At 48.1% G+C, this 16746-nt stretch overlaps 1 protein-coding gene across 1 annotated transcript in view; it reads right to left on the reverse strand.

Annotated features, from left to right (window-relative positions):
- The window catches only part of BLK (BLK proto-oncogene, Src family tyrosine kinase), a gene marked incomplete at both ends in the record, with an annotated part of 29344 nt that extends 15677 nt beyond the window's left edge, over positions 1-13667 (reverse strand). The window contains 3 exons of the mRNA XM_084284498.1: positions 3721-3769; positions 6181-6283; positions 13588-13667. Of these exons, the coding sequence (XP_084140624.1) occupies positions 3721-3769; positions 6181-6283; positions 13588-13667 (232 nt within the window). The remainder of the gene's footprint in view (positions 1-3720; positions 3770-6180; positions 6284-13587) is intronic.
- Positions 13668-16746: the final 3079 nt, after the last annotated feature.

Raw genomic sequence — 16746 nt, forward strand, 5'->3', positions numbered from 1 at the left:
GAGAAAGAAATAGAGAAAGAAAAAGAGAAAGAAAAAGAGAAAGAAAAAAAAAAACAAAGATAAAGAAATAGAGAAAGAAAAAGAAAAGAAAAAAAGGAAAAGGAAAAGGAAAAGGAAAAGGAAAAGGAAAAGGAAAAGGAAAAGGAAAAGGAAAAGGAAAAGGAAAAGGAAAAGGAAAAGGAAAAGGAAAAGGAAAAGGGAAAATAAATTTGGGTCTTGAAACAACTGCCATAAATACTAATAAACAGAACCAAAATGAACCAAAAAAAATAAAAAAGAAGAAATGGAATAAAAAGAGTAAAATTTGCAAGGACAAAAAGGTTTTCTATGCCGAAAAAATAATATGACTCCTTCTTATCCCCCTCTCAACATTCATTTGAGAAACACTGCATGCTTAAGTGAGCCAGAAGAAAAGCGCTCCCTCTGCTTCAGCCAGCAGGACTTGCCGTCTCATGATGAAAGAGGCTCTCTCCCTCCCTCCCTCCCTCAGCCTGTCACCCTGCTGAGAAACAGCCTCGATAATACTTTTTTGGCCCATTTGGTCAGGTTAGGTCATGAGCGGCTCCGCGCGGCAGCAGGCTGCTGGGCGCGAGTGCTTTGGAGATAGAGCTAGCAGCCCGGGGACTTTGATGGCGAGCCAAAACACATCTTGGCTCAGAGCTTGCTGTCAGGAAAGCGAGATACCAGCTCAGTTTGCATAGGCTGAGTGCCAGTTTGATGGCTTAATGGAAAGGGTTCAAGCAGGCTTCCCACCACTGTCCCGTCATGAATGGAAAGACTTTGCAACCACCCCACAGTGATGGAGCCATGCGAAGGTTGTGCCAGCATCCCTCCAAGGGCCATGAATTGGTTTAGAGCCGTGCTAGGGTGGTTGTACGGTAAAAGACGACCTGCAGGACATGTGTTGCCCCACTGGCTGCACTCAGCCATGAGTTAAAGCTGCCAGCAACGGGTCCAGCTTCCCGTTTCAGCAAGGGAAGGGCTGGTTCACCAAGGGAAATGCGTGCCAGGAAAGCGAGACTTCTAAACACGCAGCTGCTGGTGGCATACTAAGGGCAATGCCATTAAGTCCTGTTGGTGTGGATGCAGAAGACTGTGGGATGGGGATATTGCGTTGCCCAGCAGGTCCAGGTCTGATGGCAATGCCCCCTGAGACACCCAGGCTTGAAATGGAAGAGTGATTTCTGCCAGGTGTGTTCCTGCCTTGTGCATCCATGTGCCTTGTGTTTTGACACAGTGAATTATCTTTTTTTTTTTTTTTCAGATAATTTCTGTTTTCCACATAAGATTATATCTTATGATTGAAACTCATAACTTTTTTTTTTATCAATAAATGTGAACATTTGGGGTAATTCACTCTCATCTTCCTTCCTTCCCTTGCTTTCGATTTGCAATGCCTATTTTGTATATAAAAAATTCTCATTTCTCATTGAAAAGTCAGCCTTTTCAGCAGAAGCATCTCTTCCTTGTTCCAGCTAAATGCACAACCACGTTCCTGACAGCATCCCTTTCAAACTCAAATCCACATTCAGGGAACAACAATAAAAACGACTTAGAGCTTTGATGCTAATCTCGAGGTGCATGAAAAGACACCATTTCCAGAGCACGTTTGGCTCACACCCTCTGAAAATCCGACCTGTTCACACCATGGTTAGTCAAAGCAAGTGAGGAGGTTGCAGTTCCTCAATCAGAAGAAATGCCTTCACGTAGGGGCTGATCCTTCACAGAGTGGAGGAAGGATGCAGCACTGAGCTTAAAGGCATCACGAGTGCATAGGGACCCATGGAAAAATGAATGAGAGACTCGCACAGTGGAATAACTCACAAGTGAAGGGTGGATTGGCGATGCTGCCAACACCACGGTTGAGAAGAGAGTTATGCACATCTCGCCTGTTTTTGTGCTCCTTCCATTAAGCCAAGTAATGACAGGAGGAATTAAGCTTTTGTTAACAATAACTAAATAAATTATTTCTGAGACAGCAGCGTGAAAGCTTCAAACTGTGATACAAGTTGCCTAATGCCAAGACCAGAAGAAAAAAAAAAAATAAAAAAAAAATAGACATAATGAAAGGAGTGCAAAAAAATGCAAAAAGAAAGGAAAGGGGGGAAAGAGGAAAAGGAAAAAGAAAAAAAAAAAAAAAAGAGGAAAGGAATTTGAGTATTACATCTCAAGCATATATAATCAGTAATTTTGCCTTGAACTGGAAGTGCTCCCATAAGATATAATTTAGCTCTTTGCTTCTTTTTTTATATGATTGAATAGTCTGGATTTTGTGCTTCTTTTATCAATTCACTTGAATTATCCTCTTTCACCAGAATATCTCAAATGCCTTGCATGGTTCCTATCAGCCCATGCTGCTATATAGAACAGAGGCAGACATAGCATCATTTCTAGAAACTTAGGCACTGGCTGAGAAAAACGAGAAGTTCCCAAACCATCAGTGTGAGTATTCCTCCAAAACTGGAACCAAACCCAACGGACCACGATATTTTTGAGATCTGCAAACGGCTAACGTGGTACTTAATGCATTTATCATCTTTCCACTTCTGCCTTCTGGCATGAAGCAGAAGTAAAAGACGCCTCCAAAGACAGCTTCTGCTGTGTTTCCAGCCAGAGTGAAAACATTGACAAAAAAAAAAAAAAAAAAGAAAAAAGAAAAACTGGTGATGTCTGCTCGGTTGTGGAGGTATGAAAACAAACTAACTTGGCGATGTGCTATGAAAACGATTTTGCCAAAGAAAGCATGGCTTCTGGAAAAGTGGTCCTTGCACAGAGAGGCACACAGATTCATGTGGATAAAGAGCTAAGCCTCACCCAACGCCTGTGTCAGTGCAGGCATAAGGCTGAAAAACACCGAACTGGCTCAAAACAAAAAGTTTTAGGGTTCCCGTTCTGATTTCTGTAAGAAACGTCAAAAGCAGAGGTGTCCACAAGACCGTGAGGGCCAGGTCTTCCACCCATCTTACCTGTTTGCCACCCCACTTTTTCCTTTCCTCATGCCCCATCTCCCTTTCTCCTACTCTTTCACCCACACGAGAAACATTTGCGTGTTGCCTACTGCTTTCTTCCAAGCTTCCTCTATTTTTTGCCCTCTCTGATCCTCTCTCTATCTTTAATCTGCAAAACTTCTTTGACACAAATAGCTACAACTGCTGTCAGAGGCCAGGCAGAGGTAGCAAAGGGCTTCCTGCTAAAAGGCAATCATCTACCGAACGCCATCTGTGATTTGCAGATAATTGCAGAGGTGGTTGAAGTCAATAATCAGTCTCCAGGCAGGGGCTCCAAGCATCCTTATTTTATACTTTTCTTTCTTCTCGTTCTCTTTGTAGTCTGCCTAGGCTCTCTGATGCCTGCTATTTCCTCTGAAACATTCAGCTGGCTGGATATCGCATCCACAAGTTCCCATGCTGCAGACGGGGCAGCAGACAGAGAAATCTCATGCAGCTGATGCCTCAGATCTTGCTTTGCTCAGCCAGCAAAGGAGTGTATTTCTCTTAATTTCTTTGATGAGTAGGGGAAACTGGCAGCGACAAATATTTAGTGATTTAACCGAATGTTCCGAAACGTACTGATAAACTCCCTGCCTGGCGATGCTGAAAATACAGAAACCGCACGCCTGTGACATGGCAGCTCGTTCTCAAGACCTGCTGTTGGGGGACCACCACCTTGCAAAACCCCACGGGAAGACGAAAGAAGCTGTAATTGAGCTCAGCATCTTACCTTGTACAGAGGCTTGGTTTAGATGAGGGATGTTGATAAATTGTCTGCCCTTTGATGGAAACAGAAAAAGAAGTTTGTTAGCTTTGCTGTGTTTGCAGGAAGGCCTGCTCTCAGCTTCACAGATGAGTGGGAGTCTGATCCAGAGCCCACTGCAGTCAGTCAACAGGCCCTGCATCTGGCTCCCTGTATGTCGTGATTGTTTTAGCACATTTTGCTGTGATGTGTTCATAGCTGGCTTCACTGTCGGCTTGAATAAACCTTGGCTCCCCTCTGAATAAAAACGTAAATCTGCTACCCACTCATTTTGAGCCTGGTCTGTCTAACTCTGATTTCAGCTCTAGGATCAATGGGGGATGAGATCTGAATGGCCCCATTGAGAAACAACAGTCGCAATATTATTCAAAGCAGAAAAGCTGGGGCGTTCTTTGCCGTGGTTGCCCTATGGCTCGCAGAACACCCTTTCCTCAGGGACACGTTCATAAAAAGAGGCAGTGATTCAACTAGAAAATTAATCAGCAGCAAGGTACCCCACATTTGAAACGTTGACCTGGTCCCTAGTTTCTTTTTGGCCCAGCCCCTTGGAATGATTTAGGGTTAGTTTGGCCAGAGACCACTCCTAATCAGCAGCTGGGGTGCAACCACCTTGCTTTGGAGGCTGGGACTTTAGAAGTATGGAAATGCCCCGGTGGGCTCTGTTGGCCTTTACCCATCTTTAGACTTGTGATCAGTCCCAGGTACAGTGCCTAATGATTGAAGTGGGTCTGAGACCACTGCCAGGGATATTTATATGTGTGCAAAAGGGGTGAACTACACACACTGAATTAAAAAATATTTAGTGCTTCCTGTCCGCCTTACCCTTTGGCTCCCACTTAGCAGCACTGTAGGGAGGGAGAGCTGCTCAGCCACTGCCCTTTCTAATTTAACTGAAAGAAATATGGACTTTCCCTGACATGTGGGAGCTTAGTGCTCGTGGCAAAAAAACGAGTGTCAGAAGGTGATTGATGATCCTGCATTTGCACTGATAGCAGCTTCCCTCCAGTGAACTGGGAAGAAGGGAATTTAGGAAAAGAACATCCTCTTGGTCAAAGTGACATTTTCTGTCATGAAAACTGAACTTCATCATGATGGGAGAACTCAGAACTGAAACCAAAGGAGTAAAAAAACCCCACCATCTGTCATCAAAATCAATGATAGACATCCTCCCCCCTCCCCCTCCCTTTCTCAGAGCTCAAGACCTGAGATGGTTTTCAGGCTTTCACATGCCCGTTGCAGATAGAGTTTCTCTTGTGCTGGCTGCAGTGCTGACAAGGACAGGGAAAGAGAAAATATTTTCATGCCCTCTGTACAGCAACAAGCATCTAGATTATCTCTTTTCCCATGTTTATATACAGAGTTTATTATTTGAGATCCCCTAAATGCCTGTGTCCATGCAAGCACAGGCTGTATGAATCCAAAGGGAGCAGCAGGTGCTCAGCATTTCTGATTCTCACAGATTAGCTGTAGACCCTCTTTTTGAGCCTGTTGTCCGCCCTGATGGTAAAGTTTCCATTGCGGTTTGCAACTTTGAATCTTAGCATGAATCTGACCCATCTTCGTGCCATTTGTAGATCAGCAAGACGAGCCTGGTTTGCAGAGTGCTGAAGGCAGCAGCCCTGTCTAAGATACGGGGCCAGCTTGGAGGATCACAGTGGCACACAGGGCTGATGAAGGCCCGTGGAGAGGCCCCTGGTGGAGCAGGCTGTCCCCCTGCACCCATGGGTCCCACATGGAGCAGATCTCCATGCTGCAACCCCCCCATGGGTGGAAAACCCCCCAGTGGAGCAGGTGGATGTGGCCTGGAGGAGGCTGCGGCCCATGGAGAGCCCCTGCAGGAGCAGGCCCCGGGCCGGAGCTGCAGCCCGTGGAGAGGAGCCCACGCAGGAGCAGGGGGTCTGGGGGGAGCTGCCACCCATGGGGGACCCGTGCTGGAGCAGTTTGGGACTGGGGGATGGACCTCAGCCCCCATTCCCCCATTCCCCTGTGCTGCTCGGGGGGAGGAGGGAGAAGAAGGTAGTTTTAGAGGGAAGGTGTTTTTAGTTTGCTTTCAGTTTCTCAGTGCCCTAGACTGTTAGTAATAGACAATAAATTACATTAATCTCCCTATGCTGTGTCTGTTTTGCCCGTCATGATAATTGCTAAGTGATCTCCCCATCCTTATCTCAAACCTTTTCATCATGTTTTCTCCCCTTTTTGCTTTGAGGAGGTGGAATGAGAGAGCGGTTGTGGTGGAGGTCAGCTGCCCAGCTGGGTAAAACCACCACACCAGCCCAAGCAAATAATAATAATAATAACCACCACACAGCTTTTCAGAGCACCATTGTCACAAACCCACGCAGAAATCTAATTTGTGGCTATAACAGATGTCCGGAAAGAAAATGGCATCCTTGAGGCCCCCAAAAGGTCACAAAACTGCAAACTTACCTTGGGTGGGGCAGGAGGAGGTTTACTCTTGTGTTTTGAATTGCTTCCAGAAGTGCATTTCTCGTTGGACGTCAGCTGGTTTTTGCTCCCAAGCAAGCCCATCCTGCAAGAAAGACCAATAATTATTTTATAATTAAATTGTTCTTGCGGAAAGATGCTGACAGCAAGGGAGAAAACAATCATCTAATCCATGAAGAACAAAGTGGAGAAGATGAAAATATAGAGCAAAATGGGACAGTGGAAGGGTGAGTCTAATAACATCCCATCTAGAGACCTCCTACTAGCCCAGATCTTGTAAACCCTGTAATTTCTGTTCCCACACAAGCCTGGTCCTTCACACTTTGCAGATGAGTTTCAGATAAGACACTGTAAATCACCACTTAAAAAAAAAAAAAAAAAAAAAAGGCACAAATGACTTTTCTAGCTGAGTCTCCTCTCCAACACACAGACCCCCAACTGACTTGCTCCACAGCCAGGTGATGCTCCATGAATGCTCTGCAGAAGGCGATGCTGGAGATCCTGGGGGATATCACTGTGCTGAGCTGTTCAGGTGTACCAGTGCCTGTTGAGTGCCACATAGTTCCCAGACCAAGACCGAGTCATAGCCATGCTGTTCAGTGTGGGCCTCCTGTACCTCCTGGATTATGTTTTCCAGATACAGGTAGGTTGGAAAAAACACGTCCCTGGCACCTTAAGGAGCACTAGACAAAAATGAATCAAACCCTTTCCATAGGCTACCCTCTGGTCCACACTAGGGTTTCTACACTCATTCTTGAGGGCTCGTTTAATTTGCAGCCCTAAAATATAATTTCAGGTCTGGTGAATAATCCAAGCATAATAGTGAGTCTGGGTAGCCAAAATAGCCAAACCACAACAACCTCAGCCTTCTCAGCCCCCTGAAAATGTAGGGAGCAGCTGAAGCCAGCATTACTGAAAAGCTATTGCCATGGATATGTAAGGTATCTACACCATCCAGCACCAAAATCTGCCCCAGCCTCAGCTTTGAACAAAAGGCATAGAAAGATATGGGCTAAATGTTTAAAAAAAAAATCCCAAATTGTAAATACTTTTGTCTGATCAAAGACAATTTGGCTCCCGTTCTTTCTAAAACACCTCATGGTCTGCAATGAATATGGAGGACTGGAGGTCCTGGGAATAATGTGGATAGTCAATTCCCCCAAACGTCATGGTAGTCAGAATCCAACAGATTTGTTCAAAAAGACTTCTGGCAAAGCAGATTTGTAGGAAAAAAATAATCCATTTATTATTATTATTATTATTATTATTATTATTATTATTACTTTCAAGCATGTTTCTTATTTCAAAATCTAAGTTTCTAACAGAGACATCCCAATATTTTAAGGTGTCATTTTTTCAAACTGCCTCCTCTCTTCTGCCTAGGCTGAAGTCAGCAAAATGGAAGGATTTATTAAAATGTTTCAGGATAGCCCCATATACAATCTTTTCTCCAATGAAAAGCTTTTCAGCATCCATCCTTCTCTCATTTTTTCTCAGACCCGAGTTTTCAGATGTCCCATCCACCTGTACATAGGCCTCAGCATCGCTGTGGGCACGGACTCGGTGCGGTTGGAGGGGAGGTTTGGCCCACTGAGTCAGCCACAGCATTTCCTGCAGCGAGACACATAACTTCAGCAGCCTCTCCTCCTGGTTGTAACCAGATCTTGCTCTGCTTAGATCTGGTTGTCATGCAATGGCTCATGTGTTGTGAAGTGAGCTTTTCCTTCCCTTCCGCTTTGCAAACCGCTGGAAGATGTCTGTGTGCATTTCTGCACACAGCATTTCTGATTCTGAATGGTGTTTTTTACCAGGATAATAAATTAGGGTGGCTCAAGTTCCCTTTTCACCTAGGGAACTGCAAAGGATTGTTTCAAGTCAAGGATGGGTGTGAGGGAAAGGTTCTGCACCCAGAGGTGGTCGGGCACTGGGACAGGCTCCCCAGGGCAGTGGTCACAGCACTGAGCTGCTGGACTTCAAGAAGCATTTGGACAACACTCTCAGACACAGGGTCTGGTTTTGGGTGCTGCTGTGTGGAGCCAGGAGCTGGACACGATGGTCCTTGGGGGTTCATTTCAACTCAGGACCTTCTGTGATTCATGTGGTCCAAGATTCTGTTGGACATGGATCTGTGGTCCTTGTTACTATTTCTCTGGAGCATCTCAGGGTCCTTGGGATACTCTGGTCCCGAATGGGAAATGCAGACATGGCAATTGGCATCTTTTCTATGGACTTAGGGGATGTGAGATATAGCATAAGTCTGCAATAGGCTTCAAATGCCGGTCATGTTGACCCGATTATTTTATAAGAGAATTGATGGACCGTCTGCAGAATGGTGACTGCACATTTTGGGGTCTTGAGTCACTCTCAAGGATGACTCTATCATCCTTGGCATGTGAGGGCAAGGAGAAACATCAACTACAGCAGGTCCAACCAGGTGTTGAACGGGCTTATGGCCATCCCAGCTCCTCTGGCAGGGTTAGAGGGGAGCAGGGACCATGCTTTGACCTCCAGATCTCCACACGATGTATCTGTGTCCAAGGGAGCACCAGGGACACCTTGGTGTCCCACCACACTAAGACTGGAAACACTTCTCTGCAAACACCTCTCTGCGTGTTCACATAAACCGAGCTTTCTCCACATATGCAAGTGCAAAGCGACTCCGGACATGTCAGTGCAAGGCAACAAAGCGAAGCAAACAACATGTCCCAGCTCAGGCGGGAAATGGAACCACCAAGAACTCTCCTGCAAAGGTCACCCACTCCCACCCACGCGTTTGTGTCCACAGCATACAGACTTCAGCACTGCTCTAGGTATTTATGATCCCTATGAAATCCAGCATTCATGCTCTCCATGCCTTCAGCAGACAATGCAGCCGTCCTTCATGCCAGCAGGTCTTAGACAAAAACCTAAAATAATGCTGCAGACAAATGCTGAATGGTGCAGCACGCTGCTGGTAAGCTCCCAACCCACTGCTGGCAATGTTTTCTTTTTTTAAAAAATATTATTATTTAAAAAAAAAAAAAAGATGGCTGAGATGAACGTGCATTGTTCACAGTGTTTCTGCTTTAGATTATTGGTTTTTAAATCAGAATCACAAAAATAGATTTGAGAAAAGTAACCGATAGGTCTCACAGTCTATTTTTTCCTCGCAGTGGAAAAGAGCGCCGGTAAGAAAACAGTAACTCAGAAAAGCATAAAAATATCCTTTCATCAATTTACTACTTTGCCCATCTAAAAATGTTTATTTTTAATGACTGAAAGCGGGGAAACCCTTCTTTCTAATATAATCTGTGAGTATAGATAAGAAAAATGTGGTTTTGTTCATCACATCAATAATATTTAACCAAAATGTTCTCCGTGTGTTCATTCCTTTTTAGACTCATTTTCTCAGATTTACTCAAGTTCAAAATCAAGAAAATATATTTTAATAATATATATTTTGAAGGCAACTAGAAATCGTAATGGAACAGAGACAGCTGAGGCAACGCAAAAATTTCCGGATGTTTGAAAAGTTTTAGCAAAAAAGAGTCTGGTTTGGATGCCAGTAAGTTTTGGGTAAAAATAATTTCTGCAGAAGTTTTTCTGAGAGAGTCTAAAGATTTTTGGCTGAGAAAGTCAGCAGAGATGAGGACAGTGAGCTCTGCATAACATACAGCTCCGAACATGTGTGGGGCACACACGCAGGTCATAGACACATGGGTTACTTGTATAGGACCTCCAAAAACTGCTGTGTGTGCCCTGGAGAACCAAAGGCAATTTCGGTTGTCTTCAGAGGTGATATTTTCGTTAGTGAGAGCTGGATGAGATGGATGCAAGCACAGATGTTCCTGCAGCAATGGTCCAACGGAGGAGTCTTCTGAAGATCCCAACACATGGCCCTGCTCAAGCAATATTTCTACTGATATTTGGACAAGGATGTAAGTTTTATCGTTCACTCATCTCTGAAAGGGGTCGGAGAAGTTGCCCCAGAGGAGCAAACCACCAAGCTGTGCCTGCAACCCCCACGAGACCCAGGACACAAGTCTTTGCTGACCACAGCATTTGACGAGCGGCCTTGTGTCAATGCTTGGCCCATTTTGAGTGCTCGGGGGAGCTAAAGCAAAGAGGATGGTGTCAGATTAGTGCTGCTGGACGCACTTAGGCTTTATGTTGTAGCAGATCAAAGAGCAGGATGGAGGTACCTGTGCTAAGCCAGGCACTGCAAGCATGAGCTTATTTCCCCATCTCCTCTTTACGGTAAGCAACCCTGCACCACGGGCATGCCGTCGACTGCGGTTGGCTGCTTTTCACTGCCCAAGCAAGAGAGCTCCAAATTGCTGCTGATGTGAAGGCTGTAATGCCTTCTGCACCAGGGATGTGGATGACACACATGAACGGCCTTGGGATCGCATGGGTGGGCGTGGGGGAAAAACGAGGCAGAACCTAGCAGAAAAGCAGAAGTCGCGGCTCTTCATTTGCCTCACCCCCATGAAAGTGTGCCATGGAAAAAGAGCTTAAGGCTTGAGTAAGCCAATAGTGTTTCGCTGTGAGGGCAGCTCCAAAAACCCCCAAGACCAGAGGAAGCACAAAATCACCCCTTTTCCATTCAAATGCTAGGGTGGATCCAGCAGGGTTTTCATAGTTGACCAATATTAGATATTTCACCTCATTTTAAAACTTATGAATATCTTTCTTAAGAAAAAGCATTTTAATAGAAATAGCATTAAAAACAAAACAAAACAAAACAAAACCAACCAAACAAAAAAAAAACCACCATATTCTGAAAATGCAGACAGTTATGTTTTAAATGCTGAAGCTTTTTCATGTGTGTCTTCCCCTTACCCGAAAGAATTACTGAAATCAATTCACTTTGGGTACAATAACCTAATAATGCCAGATTTGCAATTTTACATCAGTGAGGAGCAAAAAAAAGTCCAGTTGAAAGATTTCCCCCAGGTCTAGGCACATCCCAGATGCATTAAATTCTCCAGAAGCTTTCTTCTCCCTGAACAAAATATTTCATTACATTTCCAAGCCAGGCACCCTTGGGTTGTGTTGCAAGACAGAACCAGAGAATTACTGAAGAACTTGATTAGATCAGCAATGAAGAAGACATCCCTACCTAAGCATTTTCTTCTGTTTTCCAGTTTTGCTGGGTTTTGGCCGAGTTCTTTTTAATTTCATTTTTAAGTCTGTGAATGATTAGCGGCTTCGTTGCTAGGAGGTGGTTAGAAGGCAGAAATGAACAAGAAATGTGCTGTGCTATAAACAGCAACAGCCCTGCAGAAGATCTGTCTCAGGCAGAAGGTGGAGAGTGTGGCCACTGTCCTCTAGAAGGCCACAGCAGGTAAAGTCCCCTTGGACAACCCTTCCTGCAAGAAGGAGGGCATGAAGACCTCCTGCAATGCACACAGTGCTGGTCTCCTGCTGACAGCACGGTGACCCTTATGGCCAAAAACTGCTGCTCACAAGGAGTGACCAGGCTGTGCATGGAGGAATTAGAGCAATGAAGTCCCTGTGAAGAGCTGGAGAGAATCACGGAATTATTAGGAATGGAGAAGCCCTCCAAGATCATCTGGTCCAACCATCCCCCTACCAACAGTGTCACCCACTAAACCATGTCCCTGAGCACCACGTCCAACCTTTCCTTGAACACCCCCACCATGGAGCCAGAGGCATCATTGCTTTTGCTGGGAGGTGAAGCAGGTGGCTGTCTTATGTGTTTCATCCTTACAAAATTGCTGAAAAACTGGGAATTTCACAGAGCTGTAGGGGTTGGAAGGGACCTTAAGAGATCATGGGGTCCAACTCCCCTGCCAAAGCAGGTTCCCTGCAGCAGGTAAAAATTTCCTATTGGCAGTGCTCAAACCCCATCCAGATCGTGGTCCTTGTTGGATAAAGATAACAGGCTGAATTTCTGCTTGCATTTGGCCCTGTTTCAATAAGCCCAGTGGCTGATTTGGGGATCTCTTCTTGCTGCAGTCAACGCCTAGCCAGCTTGTTGTTTCCACCACAATTTAGGTCTGCCGTGCTTTCCAGCTGCAGCAGGTGAATCCTAAGCAAATAAACCCAGCAGAAAACCTGACTGTTTGGGGTCTGTCTGAGAAGCCGAGACCCTGTGGGAGAAGGCTGAGTGAGGCTGGGGGTGGTGTGTGACTGCGCTGATTTCCAGGCTCCTGAGCTTAAGCAGATGCAAAAAAAAAGTTTCTTGACAGGGAAGAAAAAAAAAAAAAAAAAAAAAAGATAATAAAAGCTTCTTGCTCTCGGTAGAAGTAGAACGCAGCTGCAGGCTGCCAAAGTGGTCATCTGCTAATCAAAACATCTGTCTGGAGGAAAAATTGCTGCTTACATTGAGCATCGCGCCCCGCTGGAGCTTGGCAGATGCTTGGCAGAGCTGCGAGAGGCTGCGGGCCAGGACACGGAGCCAGGGCTGGGGGTCCCGGGGGTGTGGGAGCAGGCTGCTGGGTCAGGAGGACAGAATTCCTGCCCCACCTCCTCCAAAGGTGCTGCTCCACGAGCTGTGCCCCAAACTTGTTAATGAGCTATGGGCAAGATGGAGCACAGGAAAGGGAGATCCGCTCCACAAACCACCCCTAGGTGAGCTCTGAGCCCTGTGGGAGTGGGCACAGGCTGTGCTCGCTTGGCCAAAATCTGAAATGCCCTATTTTAAAGAGTTTTGTGGGCACATGGTGTCGGCCTGGCCCTCACAGCCGTGGGGACATGGGCAGGTGGATGGGGTGTCCCTCCACACCTCCACGTTTGGTCAGCCACCTTTCTGCCCCTGGGAAGGCCCTTCCTGGGGGTTATTCCCCTGGGGACAAGGGGAATAATTGAGACGAGTTCCCTGCAGAAAGGGAAGCTGCCTTTTCCTAGCAAGAGGGCTTTGCAGGATCCATCAGCCCCCTGGGTCAGGTCTCAGCACCCTCCTGCCACGCTCAGATGAGGCGAAGGGGCAGAGGGAAGGGGGCACATCTCCAGCTCCCCACCTGAGCTGCTCGGAAAGCCGTGTTGGAGCTGGCTGCTGGGCACAGAGCCCTTCCCCTACACACCCCGGCAGCACCCAGCTCCAACCAGCCTTCCCCATGCACACACCTCGCTCTTTTCCCCCTCAGGTGGGCAAGGGAGGATGGAAAAAACAGGGCATGCACACCTGGCACGCATTTCTCCTCTCTTTTTGCAGCAAACCAAGGGATCAGCACCCCTACAAACCATCCCCCGGGGCTCAGTCTCATCAGCCTCTCAGGACTGCTCTCATCTTCTCTTTACCCCACAGATCTCAGGGGAGGGAAGCAGAGCAGGGGGCACCACATGAGGAGGGGATGGGGAAGAGGAAGAAGGTAGAGAAAAGCCTGCTGGGCTTCTCCCCACCCTCGGGGGGATGCGCACAGGGGTGGGATGACCCCTACTTGCCTGCTTGCCACGCAGCCGCTCCTGGAGGCGCGATCCAAGGAGGGACGAAGCACGGGTCCGACCCATGGCAGATGCTCCATGGGGCTGGGAGCGGTGGCAGAACTTCTCTGTGAGAGACCCCCGGCTCACACCACGTCCACACCATCCATGGGACCGGTGGTTTCGAGTCTTACGCCCCCCCAGGATGCCAGAGCAGCCTGGTTTTGCAGATGGTTTTTAATGGGCTTTCTTTTTTTAATCGCGCCTCTGTGTCAGAACCGGCTCCTCGCTTCCCCCCAAGGATTCCTTGCTCTATTTTGAATATCGGCACGATCCATCGGGGAGGGGGGGGGGGGGCAAGCTGCACTTCCCAGACAACCTGGCCAATGAAAACAGCACTGAGAGAGGCGAGAAACCCGGAGAGAACCCAGACACAAAACCCAGCGAAACCCACAGGCTATTAGCAGCTGTCATTAAAATCAGCTGCGATGGCTGTGGATGGGTTGTTTCTACTCGGCAAACCACCAAATTCGGAGAAACGGCTGAACAAACTGGCTTTGCAGCAATCTTTTCTTGTTGTGATGAGAAGAAAAATACTAATAAAGGTCTTTTCAGATGAAATGTGTTTTGTTCCAGAGAGCCCTGACCCCCTACGAACCTACTGAGTCATGTCACCAAGGATGCGGTGTGCTCTGATGAACGAAGACCTGGACAGGGAGACTCTGAGGAAGTTACTTTCTCATTCTGCCTCAGCACGTTCAGTAGGGAGACTGAAACGTATCTGCCTTAGGAGGTAAATGATGTATCAGAAGCAAGATTTGTTTCTACACACTCCCGAGGCTTCCCGTAGGGAGCATTTTCCATGCGTTTTGTGGAGCAGACCTGCTGGGTTGCCATTTATTGTCCTCCAGCCGTCGCAAGGACCCCCCCAAAACCTCTGTGGGTGATGCCACGAGGTGGTTTCTGCAGCAGGGAGGGAAGGGACACTGGGTCTCAGCACCCCTGAGGCTTTCAGCCCGTGCCTCGGCTGCGCTCGCTGGGACAGATGAAGGCAAGGAGACATCCGCCGAGTGCGGCGCACGGCCCAGAGGCCGCCCACGTGCTGGTGGTGTTGTTTACAAAGAAAAGGCTTCGTGGGGCTGCTTGAAGCCCAGGTCAAGGCAGAGGATGTTTAATAGCTTTCAAACCAGGGTGGCTGAGGACACGATGCTGTGTGAGCAGGGAAGGTGCCCCGCAATGCGGGTGCCGATGCTCGTGGGCATCGCCAAGGCTCCTGGCAGAGGGAGAAAGCCCTGTGGAGGGCTGTGAGTCTGTGGGACAACAATCTGGGCCCTAAGTAGGACTCTGCAAGTGCCTTGTTGGCCTTGGGGTCATGCCATGCCTCTTATCCTACAGCTGGCAGAGCCCAGGGCCATCCTGGGGGCTCCCTGAGGACAACCAGGACAGACACCCACCCCGCTGCCCCTCCGGCAGGTGTGCTGCAGAATCAGGCCTGCTCTTTGCATACCAAGGACATACAGAAATGAGGAAGCCCTTGCAGATTTGTTAAACCTCTCCCTCCACGGCTTGCATTTTGCCGTCTCCGCTCCCCTCCAGCTAAGGGCCGGGGAGGGAGGACAGAGCTGGAGGAGGTCAGGTTGGGGCTGGGGAGGGAGAGGGCAGATTTAGGGTTAGCTGGAGCGCTTTGAGCTGTAGGGCAGGGCTTCATCCTCCGGCAGAGAGTGCATCTGAAGTACCTGAGTGCTCTCTGCTAAGTGAGCTTCACTTCCTATTCCTACAAAAAAGGGAAGTTGCTTTTTTAGAAAGCTGCTTGCCATCCACCGCAGAGGTAGGAAGGAGGAGCCACCACGAGGTGCAGCAAAGGCTTAGAAATAAGGCTGCCGAGTCATCTTGGGAAACAGGGCGCCAGCACAGCAGCTCCAGACAGAAACCTGCTTCTGATTTGAGACACGTTCCCAGTTCTGACAGTGGGGAAACCCAGCAGCTGCAGCCAGGCTGCTGCACAGACCCTTCCAGGGAGGGCAGCAGTTAGAGCAGCTCAGAAGTGAGGAGTTTATTTAAACAGGTTAGATAATGTGCAATCTACCTACTGCATCCCAGGGAGGTTTTTAGGGACCTAGCCCTTCATCCCTGTGCCTCCTCTGTTGCCTCCAGACTGGGAATCTCCCGGCCGTGAGACAAGACCCAGAGCGGAGAAGCCGAGGCAGTGAATGCCCTCCTGTAATCTGCTCAGAAATCACGAAGCACCAGCCCACGGGTGTCCTTTAAAAGAATCTGGAGGGAAGTCACCGCAAAAGCAGGCGAAAAAAGGGCACTGAAAAGAGAGGAAGTCTCATACGCAGCTCCCGGGTCGCTCCAGATGGGCTCCACCTGCCCCCAGCTTCCCCAGCCCGGAGCTGCAGGCTGTCATCAACCCTGCTCCAGCAGGGTCTGGCTGGCAGTGGTCCCACCTCGCTGCCACGTGTCGGTCTCCAGATGTTCTCCAGGAGCTTTGCAGGGTGCAATCCCACAGCTGGCTCATCTCTGCTACCTGCTACAAACCCCCATAAGCTGTGCACCGAGCCCAAAAGTCCAGCCCATGGGGAAAACGCCCAAAGAAAGATCTCTAGGAGCAACCACACCTCTGGATGTGGAGGGGGTCCAAAAAATGCTGCCAGCTCCCTCTGGATGACCCAAAACCCAATGGATTGGCCATCTGGCCATATCCCCACACCAGTGGCCCACTGCACAGCCTCCTTCTGCAGCAGAGCCCACTCCCACCACATTTACACTCCCTTTACACTGAACCCAGTAAAAGTGTTCCCATTAAGGTGGCTACTGCAGAAAGGACTTCGGCTTCGATCTGAAGCCACCCAGAGGGATGAAGGCACCTCCACTTTCCACTTGGCCCCAGGGGCTGCTTCTTACACCCCTACAGTGCAAACTGGGTGGCTCATTCCCTCCAGACCTTGCTCTCATGGCCTGCTCATGATTTTTCCCCTCCCATTAACAATGAGCTTCCTAATTTACCATCTGAACCTCCCAGCTGCCATTCCTCTGGCAGATTAAAAGCTAATTTAGAGCACTGGAGTGCTGCTGGAGGAGGATGCTGACGCATGGTAACCAACCCTCCAGCCTCCATTTTGACCACTGGGGCTTTCTGAGCTCCAAGGCAGCATCTCTGCGAGTAAAATAGTGTCA

The sequence above is a fragment of the Netta rufina genome (assembly GCF_964035555.1).
Source record: "Netta rufina genome assembly, chromosome: 3".
Classification (NCBI taxonomy): domain Eukaryota; kingdom Metazoa; phylum Chordata; class Aves; order Anseriformes; family Anatidae; genus Netta; species Netta rufina.